We start from the raw sequence: 15,623 nt of genomic DNA, 5'->3' as shown, positions 1-15,623 counted from the left end.
AAAGTGGAAGAACTCTCACAATAGTACAATAAAGAGGAAATTGCAGGGATAAATATTCACATTGTTCTTTTAAAAAAAGAGATGTTATTTGATAAACAAGGCTTGAGAGCTGTTGGTGAAAACAAAGTGATTAATAAAAAGGAAGAAGAGAAACTGAGCTGGCAACCACCCCTCGCCCAGCACAGCACAGCCACAAACAACTTGACTTTGATTCCTGATGAAGTGTGAACAAAAATCATAGATAAGTGGTAACAATAAGCTATCCAGGTACAAATGCAAATGTACTTTTTGCAAGTTATGAAATTCACAAATTGAACAAAATTATCCAAAATTAAAAAAGGAAAGTCAATTGTCAAGAATGATTATGATACAAATAATTTATTAAAATGTTTTCAGGCATCAGACAAAACAAAACATCAAGACAAATGTTGTCATTGTAATTGCAACCTTTCAAATCAAATAAACTACTATTTGATTCAGTAGGCACCACTATATGCATAAGAACTTATGTGTCCACACCCTTATTTACAATTGAACACTTGCACAAACTTTGTTCAGAAAAAGTGTAAAACACTTCATTTATACAGTACAAATGGAGAAGTAGTCACTTTATTTCAGTAGCATCTTTGATTCTTCTCAGACATGTTATTTTTGGCTCAAAAAAAGAAAAAAAAGATAGAAAATGCAAGCACACTTGAAAAAAATGCGTGCCATTCCATATTCCAAAAGTGTCTACAAGCACTACAGCTTCTGCCAAATACTTAAATTTGACATTCATTTTATCATTTATATAACACACTTAAATACAGTCAAATATATAGTTGATACATAACTTTACTTCAAAATCAATACACCAAATTATGTGAATAAGTGATACTTCAAATGTGGATGAAATGTTTGACCCACAGCTAGCCTCTACTAACATGTATTTGGATCCTAACTCTCCATATGCCTAACAAAACTGTTGGTTATAGAAACCCAATTCCATAACACATTTACTGTTTTGGCATCAAGAAAATACTGCCAAACTGATTACTCTACAAGTAGAAAAGAAAAGAAAAAGTTTTAAGAGTTAATAGAAAACAAGCTGCATAATATGGCTAGGTTTTGCTACTTTATCAGATCGTTAACCTAAAGTACAATCAGTGTCGGTAATTAAGACAATCGCGTCAATGGCAGCATGAAAAAAACAGTACTTTGTCATTGCACATTTCACAGCATGTTTTAAAAGCCACAATAGTAGTGTCTAAAGTAAATGTGCATGCAACTTAGGCCTTGGAAAAGGAGAAGCCTTTTCAATCCTAAATCAAATATGACCTAATGGAGCACATACACAACATCATCAGACCCAGCCTTCTAAGGACCACTCACTGCATTTAGGTCATTGCAGCAGCAGAAGCAGTAGTTGAAGTTCATCTCCAGTTACTGTACACATAAATGGAGCCAAACACTAAGTTAGCGCTAAGGCTGGCTAGTAACAGTCCTGGCCAAATGACATGCCTCCAAACACCTAGGCAGAAAAAAAAAAGAGATGACGTTATAATGTTCAAACATCATGACATAAACATAGTCATATCCAATTAAAGTTATTGTACAGATAGTAGCCTTACAGTGGCTGCAGTTGCATACACACTTAAAATCAGATTATTGACAGATTTTTGGAGCTATATGATTAAAATAACATGTAAACTGCAGATTCATCTGATTTCTTTTTGATAGTAGTCCCTAGTAATTACTTACATCAGATTTGGTAAGTAAGATTTTTAATGTGCATCTAAACATAGTCAAGGTTGCGTTTTATTTTAGTTTACAACTTTTTGTCTATTAATTACTCAAAATTATCTAACCATTTAACAGTATTTTTTGATTGCATGCATTTTAATCTGCTGCTATTCTAGACATTTTTGTGGGATAAATAAAAGGTACTCTTATCATTCTTTTCAATAGAGCACCACTATTCTGGATTGCCTTGTATAGGTGGCATAGGCAAGTGGTAAGACTAATTTAACTGAAAGAGCAATTCTTAATTTCTCATTTTAAAACTGCAATAGACTCACTTTTTGCTGTAGAACTCGTGTCTGGCCCTTGCGTTGTAGTGTCGACCAAACAGGCAGAGGAATCAGAAGAGCTTCCTTTCTTCTCCTCCTCTATTATGCTGCCATCTCGGATAAATGAAAAATCTGCACAAAAACCAAGAACTTAATTATCATAAAGAAGAGCTTTGTGAGCGTAGCTTAGAGCTATGTTTTTATCATTTTATACAGCAGATTGACAAGTTATTCAGATTTAATGGCCCTCAAATGGCCCCACCTAGTGGTAGATGTGTTACATTAACTAGCATTACGTATAAATTAATATCCACGTTTCAGAATGATGAAAAATTCAGACCATTCACATCATGAAAACAAAACAACAAAATATGTTTTAACAGTTAAGTCTTCAAAATGTCACCTATAACAGGAAGCTGAAACCCATGAATAGGGGAAACACTGACCATTTTGACTGTGCAGGGGGAATATGTCTGAAGAAAAGCAGGTGTTATAGACTGAAGATGCTGGCTCATGACCCAGGTGTGAGGGGGACACAGGCGGGGACACAGGCGGGGTTCTGAGGGTCGACTCCTTCTCAGTGGAAAAAAGTCTCAGTTTCTGACCGCTAATGTTGAGCCGAGCTGGGCTGATGAGGGGTCTACGGAACCGGGCTGACCCAGAGCTGGAGGTGACAGACCCAGCCACAGAGGGGGTCGGGGAGGGACCAGGGGACGAGGGCCGGCTTCCAGATTTGAGCGAAAAATAATCTGTATAGACAATGAATGGTATTAATATACAGACATTTTTTAAAGATAGCAAGTAAATTATATAATATACACATATACGTATATACATATATATACATACACATACATATACACACACACCTGAAGATTGGGAGTCCTTGTAAACAGATGTTGGCCTGCTTCCACTGAACAGATAACCCGAATCTGAAAAATCACAACATTTTAAGTATCCCTTATTTTAATTTTAATAATAAGCTTATAACATCCATTGTCTACACATTGTGGTACTAAATTTGGCAATCAAATGTCCCCAGAGGTAATTAAACACTAGCTGATCAAAACAAAACTAGAAGAAAAAAGACAAATTACCAGTACGTGTGAGGGTTGGAATAGTCCCAAGTCTGAGTGCTCTGTTGAGGCGTCCCGGGAGTGATGTGGGGGAGGCCTTGCGCTCCTGTGGACTCTGTTGCTTTATGAGTTTGCAAAGATTGGGTGGAGGAGACAGAACAATGGAGTCTGTCAGGTCAGAAACAGACAACGGAGGCTGGAAACCACTGGAAAAATGTCTGCAAAACAAAATGCAAAGAGTCTACAATATGTCTTTATTATTTAAAGTTATCCTTTTCTTTATATGCAAATACTTTAGGCATTTGTGTAGATACAGGGATGAGTTCAGCAGAAAAAACATGGCAAGTATGTCGCAAACTGTAGAACAGTGTGGAAAGACATGGCAGCATCTGACATTTGGCTGCTGCAGTTGTCATTTATTTGGCAGCTGCACACAAAAGCTTCAAGCAAAAGACAGTTTGAGCTTTCAATCTCCATGCCTGCATAGGCTTGTAAAGTGTACATTTAATAATATATAAAAGAGGTTACAACCCCTGCAACATTGTTTGACAAGTACAGAAAAAATTACCAGAGAAGAAAAAATGCATTTTTCTACACGTTTATTATGAATATTTGTTTACATAAAACAATGTTAAATTCAAAGAGGAAAGTCCAAACCATTATTCCTTCATTACTAAAGTAATTTAGTACATTGTACATAAAGAATTGTTGGTTAAAGCTATTTAAACTTTGAATACTAAACGCTGATTAAATACTGTAAATTGTAGTGTCATAATCCTTGCAGACGCAAATACCAAAGTGATAACTTCCTAAATACCTCAACTTGTTCTATACTATGGCACTATCACATTTAAAAAGGTTACTCACATATAAAAGGAGGTTAATACATTCAGCAATAGGTAGTTAAAATTTGTGGCACCAATACATACCATAATGTTTATGCTAGCATACAGCTAATGTTTATCTAGCTCTTAGCTAGATTCTAGCTTATTAATTATCATACAGACGATTACTTTAACATAAAAATCACAGCATAACAACGTTGGCAACGACAAAACAAACAATGCCATTTTTGTCAAGTTCCAAGATGCAGTTTGTCACGTAGAAACATTTTCGAATGAATTTTATTGAAAACAATCAACTACTTAATTTTACCAGACTAGAATAATCAGAATCTTTGCATTTTTTTTGTCTTAAACAACTGGACAAACTGCACCAACACACTTCCACAAAAAACAACTCCATTTACAGGAGGACACACAGTACTTTGTGAAAATACAGTAGGTATAAAAATGAATCAATTTCACATAACTATCAAACAGTCTTCACCACCCTTAAAGAAAAGGTTAGTGGGCGCATGCAAGACATTAGTAGTGAGCTGGGCACAATATTAGTCAGGAAGTCAAATTTTTCAGTACAGTTTAATCAAGAGAAGATCAAAATGGCCAACCAAAGTTAGTTCTGTCTATACCAAAACAGTAGCCCTACAAGATGACAAACTAAGTTAGTCTCTGGTCATAACATTCACAACAGGTTAATTTGGAAATCATCAATTTCATGCTGTCAAAAAATAATGTTAAAATGAGCATGTGAAGTGTTTGGCAAAAAAACCTCTTAAACTAGTTAAAAGGTAAAATTATTAAAACCTGATGTAATCACCATACTGTTGGAGATTCCAAATAGTAACACACAATAACTGGACAAGTTTCTCAGATTTGCCTCAAGCTATGAATGAGTCTAACATGATTATATCATGATGTAATGTAAAGAAGAAAGTCTTGGATCACCTCAGCTCTCAGAGCTGTCACACAGGTGTGGCACTTTCAGTACTAATGTAGCTTTTGCAAAGTATATATATACAGATGTGATATCCAATAGCCACTAACCCAAAGTCACCTGTGAAACCCATTAGTGCTCAGATTCTGACCTTCGGTATCTGCCTCTTCTTGAAACCAGCGGTTTGCGAGTGGCCACAGCAGCACCAAAGCTGACCAGACAACAGGTGGACATGGCGCAGACCTTGGCTGTATCTGTCCAGTCTGAGACACCAGGCCTGAAACCTTCAGCCATGTGAAGACAAAGGATCAGAAACCACAAAACTGACGCCACCGCATCAATTCTCCTCAACCTGAAAAGAAATACACAGGTCATCTAAGAGAGGTAAGTTCTTCTCATGTGTTTTGTCTAGAAAAAAAATCTTACCTTGTGGGTCCTGCTAGGAAAATACCGGTGAGACAAGTCAACAAGCCAAGAGACGCTACAGCCATCTGACTGTCTTTCCCATACTGCAACACTGCCTTGGACTTTTCAATGGTCTGTTCTGGGAGCAGCTGAAGAATGCCTTGCCAAACGTGCACAGTGCTTTGATTTTTAGAAGCAGATTCGTTGAGAGCAGACTGTGGAGGACTGACACTGGGTGAGGTGGACGGGTCGGCCAAATCAACATAACAGGATGCAAACAAAAAAACACAATAAGAAAGGCCAGGACTCGCAGAAGGATTACTGCTGTAGGACATGATGCACTATAAGGGCTCTATAAAAAGAAAAGAGAGAAATAATTAATACTATAGATTTGTTATTAAAATTACACTTGATTTAACTTGATTTTTACAAAGACCTTTATAAAACCCTTGTCCGTGTCACGACTGCGTCGAAGCTGATGGTTCAGCAACACAGACCTAAGTTGACGATTTTGATATTTAATGTAGTACTCCACAGCAGCTTGACATGGCCTACACAGCTTGTATGTCTGTTCAAGATGATGTTTGTAGGCTTCAATCTCTTCATCATAATTTTCCTATTACATAAAATAAAACAAACTTTAAAACATAATCCATACACTTCATCTAAATTAACAGTAAGAGACCAGGTCATACATCATCTCTTGGTATAAATGACGCTAGTTGCTTAATCTTTGATGTTTGGTTATTATTGCACTTTCTGCACAGCAGCATCTGACAGTTCACCCACTGCAGGGTTTTTGGAGGATCTGGAGATGGATGGCTCCCAGAAACACCATGGTTCAGGTGCTCCATGTACTGGGCAGGGATAGGTTTGTTGTAATCTCCATTCTAAAAAAAAATAAATAAGTTGTTCTCCAAAACAAATGAAAGTGAACACTTAAATATGAAATGTACCTCCTGAAAGCCATTATACTGATCACAGTTCGGACAGTCCCAGCAATTCCTGTTCCCATAGGGCACCACAGTGTTCTGATTACAGAACCAGCAGTTCACACTGGCATGGGACGGTTTCTTTCTGTGAAGACAGAAGGGTTGTGGAAAAAAATTATCGCAGGTAAATAATAAAAGTGTAAGTATTATATAGCCTTACAACTTTACATAAGCCTATATAGGTCGCAAGAAGGTTACAACTTTAGGTCACTGACTACAATGGTGCTGTAGAGGTAATTGATGGCGTTTAGCATCGAGGCTAGCACAAGAAATACAATACAAAGCTATAATAGATTGCACATATGCATTATTAATTTGTAAATTGACACATGATCCTTTAGAGGATGGAACACTATAATCATCGGACAACTTATTAAATCACTCCCACAAACATAGTAAAAAGCTACTGCAACGAGTCCTGTGAAGTTACCTGGAGGACAGTTTGTAGATGAGCGCCCCTCCAGCCACCACTGCTGTGGCGCCCATCCCACTGAACATTAACTCCGGATACTCCACCAGAAGCTGATTTAACGCCTCCATATCAAAAGCAAACACACTCGATTTAGTAAACTGCAAAAGTGTGGTGATACAGACGCTAATCAGCGCGAGCGCGCACGCGGCAAAATGAGCTCTTCTTTGTTCCGCCCCACACTCGGAAACGGAAACACGTCACCGTTTTCCTTGACAACGGAGCCCTCGTGAACCCGCCGCATGGCCTCGTGTGGTCATGTCACTTTTTTTTTTTTTTTGCATGTTTACTCAAAGCACAATTACTATATCAAGGTAATGTATTATTCATTAGAATTGACGTTTTGAGATGCACTTAAGCGTTATATTTACTGTTAATGAAACAACTTACGCAAGCACTCACTGCGCTCAAAATAATAAATGTGCACTCAAATAAGAATCCCAAACTTTTTAGCTAACAATTTGCATTTGAATGTTAACTTAAAGCTACACATTGTTGGTCTGTGTTTATCAATGGCATGCGTTTAAAGTCTAAAAGGAAGAGTTTAGCTCAAATTAAAAAAAAACTTTTATTTCAACAGTGATAATACGAATAACAATTTACTTGAGGTAAACATTAATTCACTAACTTCTAGTGCTTTAGTATGGTCGAAGTATTGCATAGCAGCTCTAGAAATGGGAATAACAAAAACATTGAAATAATAAATTACTTTGCAAAACCAGTAGGCTACGAATGCAAGAATAAATGAAATACAATTGAATTTCTTTTTTTTAAACTTAATTATGGTGATTGTATTTTCTGAGACGAGTCTTAACTGTGTCACATGAACACAAAACAAATAGTGAACAAATTTCATAAACACATTTTTTTAACCAGTCAACTGTGGCCTACATTACAACAGTCTCTGAACAAAAGGCTATAGTCCATGGGCTTATTTTACTTGTAAAGTGGCGCATCTGGGTAAGCGGGGAAAGATGTGAACTGATGGTAGCTGCATGCAACGGAGACGCTGGCTGCCTCTGGGCTTGCGGGCTGCGTCACTCCGCCATAAGGACAACTGCTGTGGTGCACCAGGGCGACTGGGTGGTGCTTAAAGGTCCCGTAGTTCGCGTGGTGCCACTGGGGCGAGGGGCAGAAAGAGTTGAGCGCTCCGCTGGTGGTTAGACTGGGTGATGTTTGGTACCCGGGCGTCTGGCTCCAGTGACTACTCACGCAAGAGTGCAGGTACCGCGGATCGTAGTCCACTGTGGTCCCAGGCAGGTATGGCACTCCAGGGTTGAAGTAGGGTCTCCTCACTCTGCGCCTCCGTCTATAGTTTCCTTTCTCAAACATGTCTTCAAACGCGGGGTCCAGCATCCAGTAATGTCCCTTCTTATCCCGAGCGTTCTCTCTCGGGACCTTTACAAAGCACTCATTCAGAGACAAGTTGTGCCTGATGCTGTTCTGCCATCCCTTCTTGTTCTTTTCGTAGTAGGGGAACCGGCACGAGATGTAGTCGTAAATCTCACTCAGAGTCATTCTCCTTTCTCGACTGTCCTTTATGGCCATGGTGATGAGAGCCACGTAGGAGTAGGGCGGCTTCTTCAGCGCACCCGGGTCCTCCTCTGAACCGCTGGGCTCCTCCGGGGGCGAGTTGGAGCTGATGTCCAAAAGTTGCGCTCCCTCCTCGGCTGGGCACTTCTCCATCGCGTTCTTGGCTAAGGTGCGTAATTCACGGTGCCTCTGTGTCAATGAAGTCAGTATCTGCAGGTGCACACTCCTCCCACAAACACCGTGCGCTTTGAACTTTGATGTCCTCCAGTTTCTCACACTTTTTCGCTACAAGTATCAGGTTGAAGATGAGGATAACGGACTGGGAATGCAATGTTATCAAATATTCCCTTACAATCAAAGATCCATCTCCAAGTGCGCCCGTTTCAAGTCCAAGTTGTATTGAGCACACCTGGCTATATTTACCAACACACGTCTAACGCTGCCAACTTCAGAGCAGAGAGACTTTTTATCTCTGCTTTTTCATTAAACTTAAAATGAAAAAATGAATAGGTTACCAGAAACATGTTTAAATATATTGCTGGTATTAAGATTAATTTTTAATGAGATATAGAACTGACATTATTAGTGTGCATGCATATGAACACACTATTTCCAATATTGTTCAATTAAACAAGGTATAATGCACAATAACATATAAATCATTTGTGTGCTTTTTGTTACAGCTGGAACATGGTGATGGTGTCAAAACACAAGTGATGAGTGGGGGTTTCCAGTGCCCACAGGCGAGTGGAGTATTGAAGCTTACAGATATCACAGCTCATGCCACCCACATACAGAAAAACCACCAACAGCAGTGAGCTCTGTCCACTGAGCAGCTAGATAATGATCACCTGAACTCACCAGACAGCCTGTCTCCTCTGAGCTGACAGGGACACATTGCAACATTGGAGATACATGTGGAACAAATGAGGCACGATCTGATATAGATTTACACAAATACTAATATTTTTAGGTGACAATGATGTCTTGTACATAGGGTTCATTTGGAATAAATTACAGAAAAAGTTAAGGTGACTGAACAAGTTTGCTTTAAATAGTCCACAGCCCTTCACAAACCGGGCACACAACTCACCAGTCAAACTTTTATGGCTGAAGACATGACTCCTATTGGCTGCCAGGCGTATCACTTCATATCACTCTGTGTCCCCATTGGACGACTTAACATTTTTTAGGTATTTATGCACAGTTCACTCAGCACAAAAATATTAAGTTAATCCGGGAAATGCATAGTGAGGAATTAAAAAGACAATATTGATGTTGGAGTTGTTTCAGTAAGAAACTTACAGTCTTGCGTAATGACAAACACAGTTGATGGCTGCCATTATCTCTTTCTCAGTTCAGGTTTGAAAGATTGATATCTTACATCTGATCATGTTTGCCATATGAACAATACTTGTGTTTTTGCAATTCTAAATTATTATGTATCAAAATCATTAATTAAATTGTCTTGGTCTTTATTTTTATTTTACTGTTTACAGTAAAATAAGTAAAGTGTTTCTTATTTACAATAATACGCTAAACAAAGTAAAATGGGTTCACTGTAAGACTAAATTTAACCACTGACCAAGTAAGAAAAGAGGACAATGACATACGCAAAACATATACACGACATATCTAAAAATGGGATAAAAATAAACAAACCAAAAAAATTACACATATAGATAAAGAACTAAAACTCTTCACGTTCAAGGTGTGGTAAAGTTCCCTGTTATTGTCATAATGCCATTGACCCATGATGTGTATTTCACAGTTCATCCAAGTGCTGTCAACACTTCTGAACAGCCCTTGCCAGTTCCTCTCAGGTAAACGCTCCCACAACACCTACCTCTTCCTCCACAAACATTTCCAAGCTTATTATTATCATTATGCTTATTTCATTATTGTGTGAGCTGACAAGAATCTAATCCTGACACTAATAACAAGCAGCAGCACATACTAATAAATCATGGAAAGGAAATGAAAGACACAACAAAAATATCAAACGTTTAAAATGTTAACAAGCCCCTCTTTTTGTTTTAAAAGTAAAATATTTGTATTATTTCTATTTGCCTTCATAACATTTTTGAATGCTAGACAAAGTGAGTAAGAGTAACTTCCTGATTGACTTGATGTTGCCACAGGTGTCCTTGCAGTTAAAGCGTCATGCATTGGTTTTTCTGTGGTATGCTCTTGACTTTTAGCACAGAGCTGGCACCATGGGCTGATGGTGCAGAGATAACAGTGAGGCTTTGACACATCGATGACAAATTATATTCATAAAAATTTCTTGGGACAAAACTACCCACATGAGTTTTTATTGTAGCAAAACAGATTCCAGTGGATGGTCTTAAATATTAGTTGCCAAAATAATGTTGTTGATGTTGCTGTTTTGTGATTATAGTCTAATTTTGTGATTTGGAAATTGTAATTGTAATTGTTGGCTTGCGTTTAACTTCTAGGATTACTTCAGAAGTTTGTTGTGACATGCTTTGCACAGTGAATCTTTTTGTTACATGTGTGCATTGAAATTCAAAGTTTTCACATGCAGGCAGATGTGGTACAAATGAGCTTCATATAGTAGTTATTTATACTTAAAGGTGCACTATGTAACTTTTCTGGTGGTTTGCCTACATTTTATGTCTCCATGACAATGTATTTGCTTTGCTTGGAATGAGTAACAGTATGGCATTATTTTCATGTAGGCTTAAGTCAACATGCAGATTTTCAGCGTCTATGGTCTCCTAATTTCATGTGCAGTTCCAACACCACATTTAATGCACGTCTGCGCCATTTAGTTGTTACATCCTAGTGGTCATTGAAGATAAGGGTTAGGGTTAGCGTTATATGTCCATTATTTTATGAGCACAAAGAGGAAAAAATGCTATATACATACAACTGACACAATTTAATGTTCCGCTGACTCCAGCGCTTCTACATAGTTAAACAGGCCTAACAAGATTTAGAATTAATTTTTTTTACAGTAGTACCCCATCCTGTCAGAAGAGGTCAGCAAAAGTCAGTTAGCATTGCACACCCACACTTGCCCAAACTTTGGGGCTCCAATGCTTACTACATGGACTTGCATTCATTTCCTGGAGACTGACCCTAACCTTAATCATAGAAACTACCAGTTTAACCTTAACCAGGCCATAACCTATGTTGACCTATATCTGAACTTGATGTTATTTATCTAATAATAGTATAAAGGATTTACGTGGGGAACATGGGGACCTGCTGGTCTTTGTTCCCTTAATTGAGGCATTGAGGCAGGTCCCCATTAATTGTGTATACAAATGAGTCCATACAATCTGATAAATACGTGTCCAGAAAAGCAAACGTGTATTCAATTCAATATGTGTTGTGCACAATAAGTAATTCATAATTCAACTTTTGTCATAAGAGTAAACTTTGGCTTTGATTTTTACTGTCTATCGTTATTGTTTGGAGCCTATAGGTCAGCTGCTTACTTTAATTCCCAGAGTCTGCTCTTTAATGGATTTTTACCTGGTACGTTGTTTTAGAGTGGTGTGACAGGGTGCGCTTTCTACATTTCAGAATTCTGAATAAATCAATTAACTAGGCACCTTGCTTTAAATTGCTGAAAATGGACAGCCAAAATGATGTTGTGACATTATGATGTGTTAATTAATTGTGTATTAAAGAAAACATTATCTGATAAAACAGAAAACCTGGACAGAGGCAACACACATAGTTAGATGGTTGTGTTAACTTTTTTAATTTTAAAGATGTTTTAAGAAGTCTGAATCTTACTTAAAAAGTCCATTATCTTTTTTACAGAAAATAATGCTTAGTTATTTAGGCCTGTTATTAAAACTGACAACCGCAACCATAACCATCAGTGACAGAAGAGGGCAGCAGTGGAACACTCCTAAAGAGTGGGCATACTTTCTTCTCTACAGTTAATTGTTAAATGTAGACAAGTAATATAAGTAATATCTTTTGACAAAAATAATATGTTAATGATAATAATTTCTTATTGAGTTGTACAAACAGCAATAGCCATTTTATTTTATTTACATAATAATTAGTAAGTTTTTTATCTGTTAACCAATGCTATTTTTGCTATTTTTCGTAGCTATAACTGTGTAAAATTGTGTTAACTTTAATTATTATTACAAATTCATGTCTTTAAGTTGAACTGCAGTGTTCTCATGAAATGCAAACTTGTCATTGAATGAACTGCGTGACCCTATAGATGTTATCCATTATAAGCTGCAATCACAATGCATGACTGCAGACAAAAACAGGATGATCATATATGTTAATGCCCGGTGGGGTGTGCCTCATAACCTAAAGCAGAGGGGCCCTGTCTCCACTGAAACAAAAGTTAGAGAAATGTTTGTCCCATTACAAGGAGTCTGGGTTGAAAACAAGCTTCATGCCTGAAAAATGCTTTATGTTCCACCCCATGGTGACCGCATAGTTGATGCTGATTGACTTGGTAAACAACATCCATTTGAACAGAGTTTCTTTACCCTGACATGTCCTTTTGCAGATAACTTTGAAGTGAAAGACAAAAAGAGGAAAATGTATCCCTGGGGCTTTTGGTATTCCAGTCAAAAACAACACTTCATCAGGGGCACCATTCAAAAGGCTGATCACCAATATATAGGCCACATTCAAATGAGAAGCATTGTTCAGCTAAAAAGCCAAAGAGATTTGTCTCATCCGTGGCCCCCTTCCTATTTTTTACCATCCACTCATGAGTGACTTTGATGTGGAGAAGATGATCGCAAGACAAAACGCACTAGCTCGGGTCTAATCCGGTGTGGCAGAGGCTTGAATGGACAAGTGTGAAGATGAGGAGGCCACGAATAGCATCAAGTTTCATACAAGAAGTCAAGGAGATCACGTATGAACTAGTGTATCAATCTGACATGGTTTGGAGGGGGACTTGGGTGCATGAGGAGGAGTTACAGAGCAGTTAAAGCGAGCCGGCTGTGAGAAAAGCAGCCCTAGTTGATCACTCTTTAGAAAGCATACCCCTCCCTCCTGCTGCGTCCTGCTCAGCCCTTGTCTTGCCCTTTACAATACTAGACCACTGTCCCTCCTCCCTCCCTCCACCACTCCACAAACTCATACAGAGACCCCCGGCCGCCCTCCCATGTGCTGCAGCCGCGCTCACAGCCTGGACCCAGGACCCCGGCATATGGAGGACAGAGCAGAGGGGCTGCCCCGCCATGTGCTCCACAGCTGGGGAGCTGCTAGAGTGGGCAAGTAGGTCCCATACTGCCACATGGTTGCCCGAGGGGGTGTACAGAATTAGGGGAAATCATCCAAAGTATTAGGAAAGAATAGAGTATGTTTTTATTTCACACATCCCTCCACTCTGCTCCACCGGCTCCTTGTCTGCTAACACTTGGCCTTATAACAAAATAACACATTTTGATTGATTGAGATCAGTGATGCGCAAGTACGGGCGTATGGATCACAACCAGTGGCTGTCTCACATACAGTAAATCTTCTAAATTTTTACCACTTATTATGCAACTAAATCAGTTAAGAAGCCATGTCTATATATTACAACTTTGCAAGTAGAGATTACATTGGACATACAGTATTCAATAATTGGCACGGTGGTCAGTGTTAGAGCACCAAATGTATTACCCAATGACATTGCTTTATATTGTGTCTCATTGTTGAATTTTGATCACTGCCAATGGCAATAAAACATACTCTGATTCAGATTTTAATGGAATCATATTTTTTGGATTGCTTACTCACTGTAAAGAAATGTTTATGACTCTAGAATCCTAATTACTTCCATATTGCTTCACTTACATAATAATTTTATCTTGCTTGCTGACAGATGAGTTGAATAAGCTGTCTAATACTTGACAGTAATGCAATATTTTCTTGAGAAAGTTAATGCCAAATGGACCATGCAAAGTCACTTCATTTACAGAATATAAACATTAAAGCAAGACTTGTGTAGCTGTGCTCCTGTCTTGTGTAAGAGAGAGAAAGTTCAATTCAACATGAACTAATGTTGACTCTCGACACAAATATGAGGCCATTCTGATGCTAATTGCAGTTTTAACCACCTACTTAACCACCCAGCCCTGGCCCTCTATACAAGCCCACTCAGCCTCATCCTGGTCCCTGTTTGTGAAGGAGAGAGGGAGGGAGGAATGGAGAGAAGGAGAGAGTTAAGGAGGGATAGACAGAGGGAGAGACAGGGAGGGATAGACAGAAGGAGATGGAGAAAGCATACAAAATAATGAGTGGATGAGTGGTCTGAGGAAGCACTGCTGAAACAAATCACTTTTCAGTTGCTTGCCCTTAAAAATAGAAAAGTTAACAGGAATTGTGAAAATATATCAATACAAATATCCTAGACTGTGCTGTTAACTGGATTTGTCAACATCTTAATTTTTGACACATCAGCGAGTAATTGAAACTTAGAAAGATTGTTTATTGATTGGATGAATTAATATTATCATATAAAATTGGGCTTGTCTGTGTGCATGCAGCAAATTCATTTGGCAAATTGTTTTCTATGAGATCACTTGAGCTGTGAAGGTTTGAGAAATGTAAGTTAAGAATCTAATTGACTTGAAGTAAGAATGAGATATTCGGCATAAGAAGGGGTCCACTAGTGATGGGTGGATCAGTACCAAAATATCAATACACTGATTAAAAATATTGAAAAAAAATATTAATGGTCATGCAAAAATATGTTAAAATGTCAAATTATCTAATTTTCAAATGCATTTTTAATTTTAGTATCTGCACAAATATTTGTTAGATCAGTTCAAGTGGAGTGGCGCAAAGATAACAATATTGCGCTTTCTGCGGCAAGGTAAAATTCTTTATAGTAGGGGATTTACAAGTATTTAACTCAAAAAACATCAATATTGATATCAGATTGATATTGCAATACTTGCAAAAGTATTAGCCTAATTTGTATAGGATTGAAACAAAAATGTTGAATAAATAATAAAACAACCAGTGTTTATTTGTCAGAATCGCCTGTGGTGCTTGTTTGGACTGTCAGCTGTGTGTTTGTGAAGACAGGGGTCAGTAGTTAGCACTGTGACCCTCCTAATACCAGGAAGATGCTTGCTGCTCGGCTTGGCATGACACAACAGCGCAGCAGTGAGAACAGGTGGTCATTAAAAGTGTTGTAATCCGCTTCATGAATAGCTCATGTGCAGGAGGACAGAGGGATGTGGAGATCAGGAGAAATAAGCAAAGAAATGAGAAGAGAGGTGAAAGTGCCGTGGGTGCTCCTCTGGGTAGCTCCAATGAAAAAGTAAAGATTAAAATCAGTTTTGCAATTTACTTGGAAGAATTATTAATA

The 15,623-nt window shown here is 38.3% G+C and overlaps 2 protein-coding genes across 2 annotated transcripts; both read right to left on the bottom strand.

Moving 5' to 3' along the window:
* Window positions 1-362: 362 nt before the first annotated feature.
* On the bottom strand, window positions 363-6,937 carry tmem201 (transmembrane protein 201). Its single transcript, XM_020929730.2, is given in 12 exon segments — window positions 363-1,510; window positions 2,058-2,180; window positions 2,495-2,797; window positions 2,918-2,980; window positions 3,146-3,342; window positions 5,052-5,252; window positions 5,327-5,597; window positions 5,600-5,657; window positions 5,742-5,921; window positions 6,001-6,195; window positions 6,262-6,382; window positions 6,728-6,937. Coding segments are annotated over 12 exon segments (1,920 nt in total). The 5' UTR covers window positions 6,838-6,937; the 3' UTR covers window positions 363-1,412.
* A 619-nt stretch (window positions 6,938-7,556) lies between these two features.
* foxl2l (forkhead box L2-like) lies at window positions 7,557-13,558 on the bottom strand. The gene is made up of 3 exons (XM_055165916.1): window positions 13,446-13,558; window positions 9,161-9,182; window positions 7,557-8,584 (listed from the first exon to the last, which is right to left on the bottom strand). Exons 1-3 carry the CDS (start codon window positions 13,556-13,558, stop codon window positions 7,703-7,705), a joined length of 1,017 nt encoding a protein of 338 aa, XP_055021891.1. The 3' UTR covers window positions 7,557-7,702.
* Window positions 13,559-15,623: the final 2,065 nt, after the last annotated feature.

This window comes from Boleophthalmus pectinirostris, unplaced genomic scaffold (genome assembly GCF_026225935.1).
Source record: "Boleophthalmus pectinirostris isolate CB_2022bp ecotype Guang Dong unplaced genomic scaffold, ASM2622593v1 HiC_scaffold_8, whole genome shotgun sequence".
In the NCBI taxonomy this organism is placed as follows: Eukaryota; Metazoa; Chordata; class Actinopteri; order Gobiiformes; family Gobiidae; genus Boleophthalmus; species Boleophthalmus pectinirostris.
This window is presented reverse-complemented; position numbering and strand designations above follow the sequence as displayed.

Coding starts and splice junctions, on each gene's coding strand:
- foxl2l (XM_055165916.1), bottom strand. CDS start 13,558: ATGTGGCAGTATGGGACCTACTTGCCCACTCTAGCAGCTCCCCAGCTG. Junction 9,183..13,445: donor CGGGGTCCTGGGTCCAGGCT/GTGAGCGCGGCT, acceptor TGTCCCTGTCAG/CTCAGAGGAGACAGGCTGTC. Junction 8,585..9,160: donor CAGAGGAGACAGGCTGTCTG/GTGAGTTCAGGT, acceptor TGATACTTGTAG/CGAAAAAGTGTGAGAAACTG.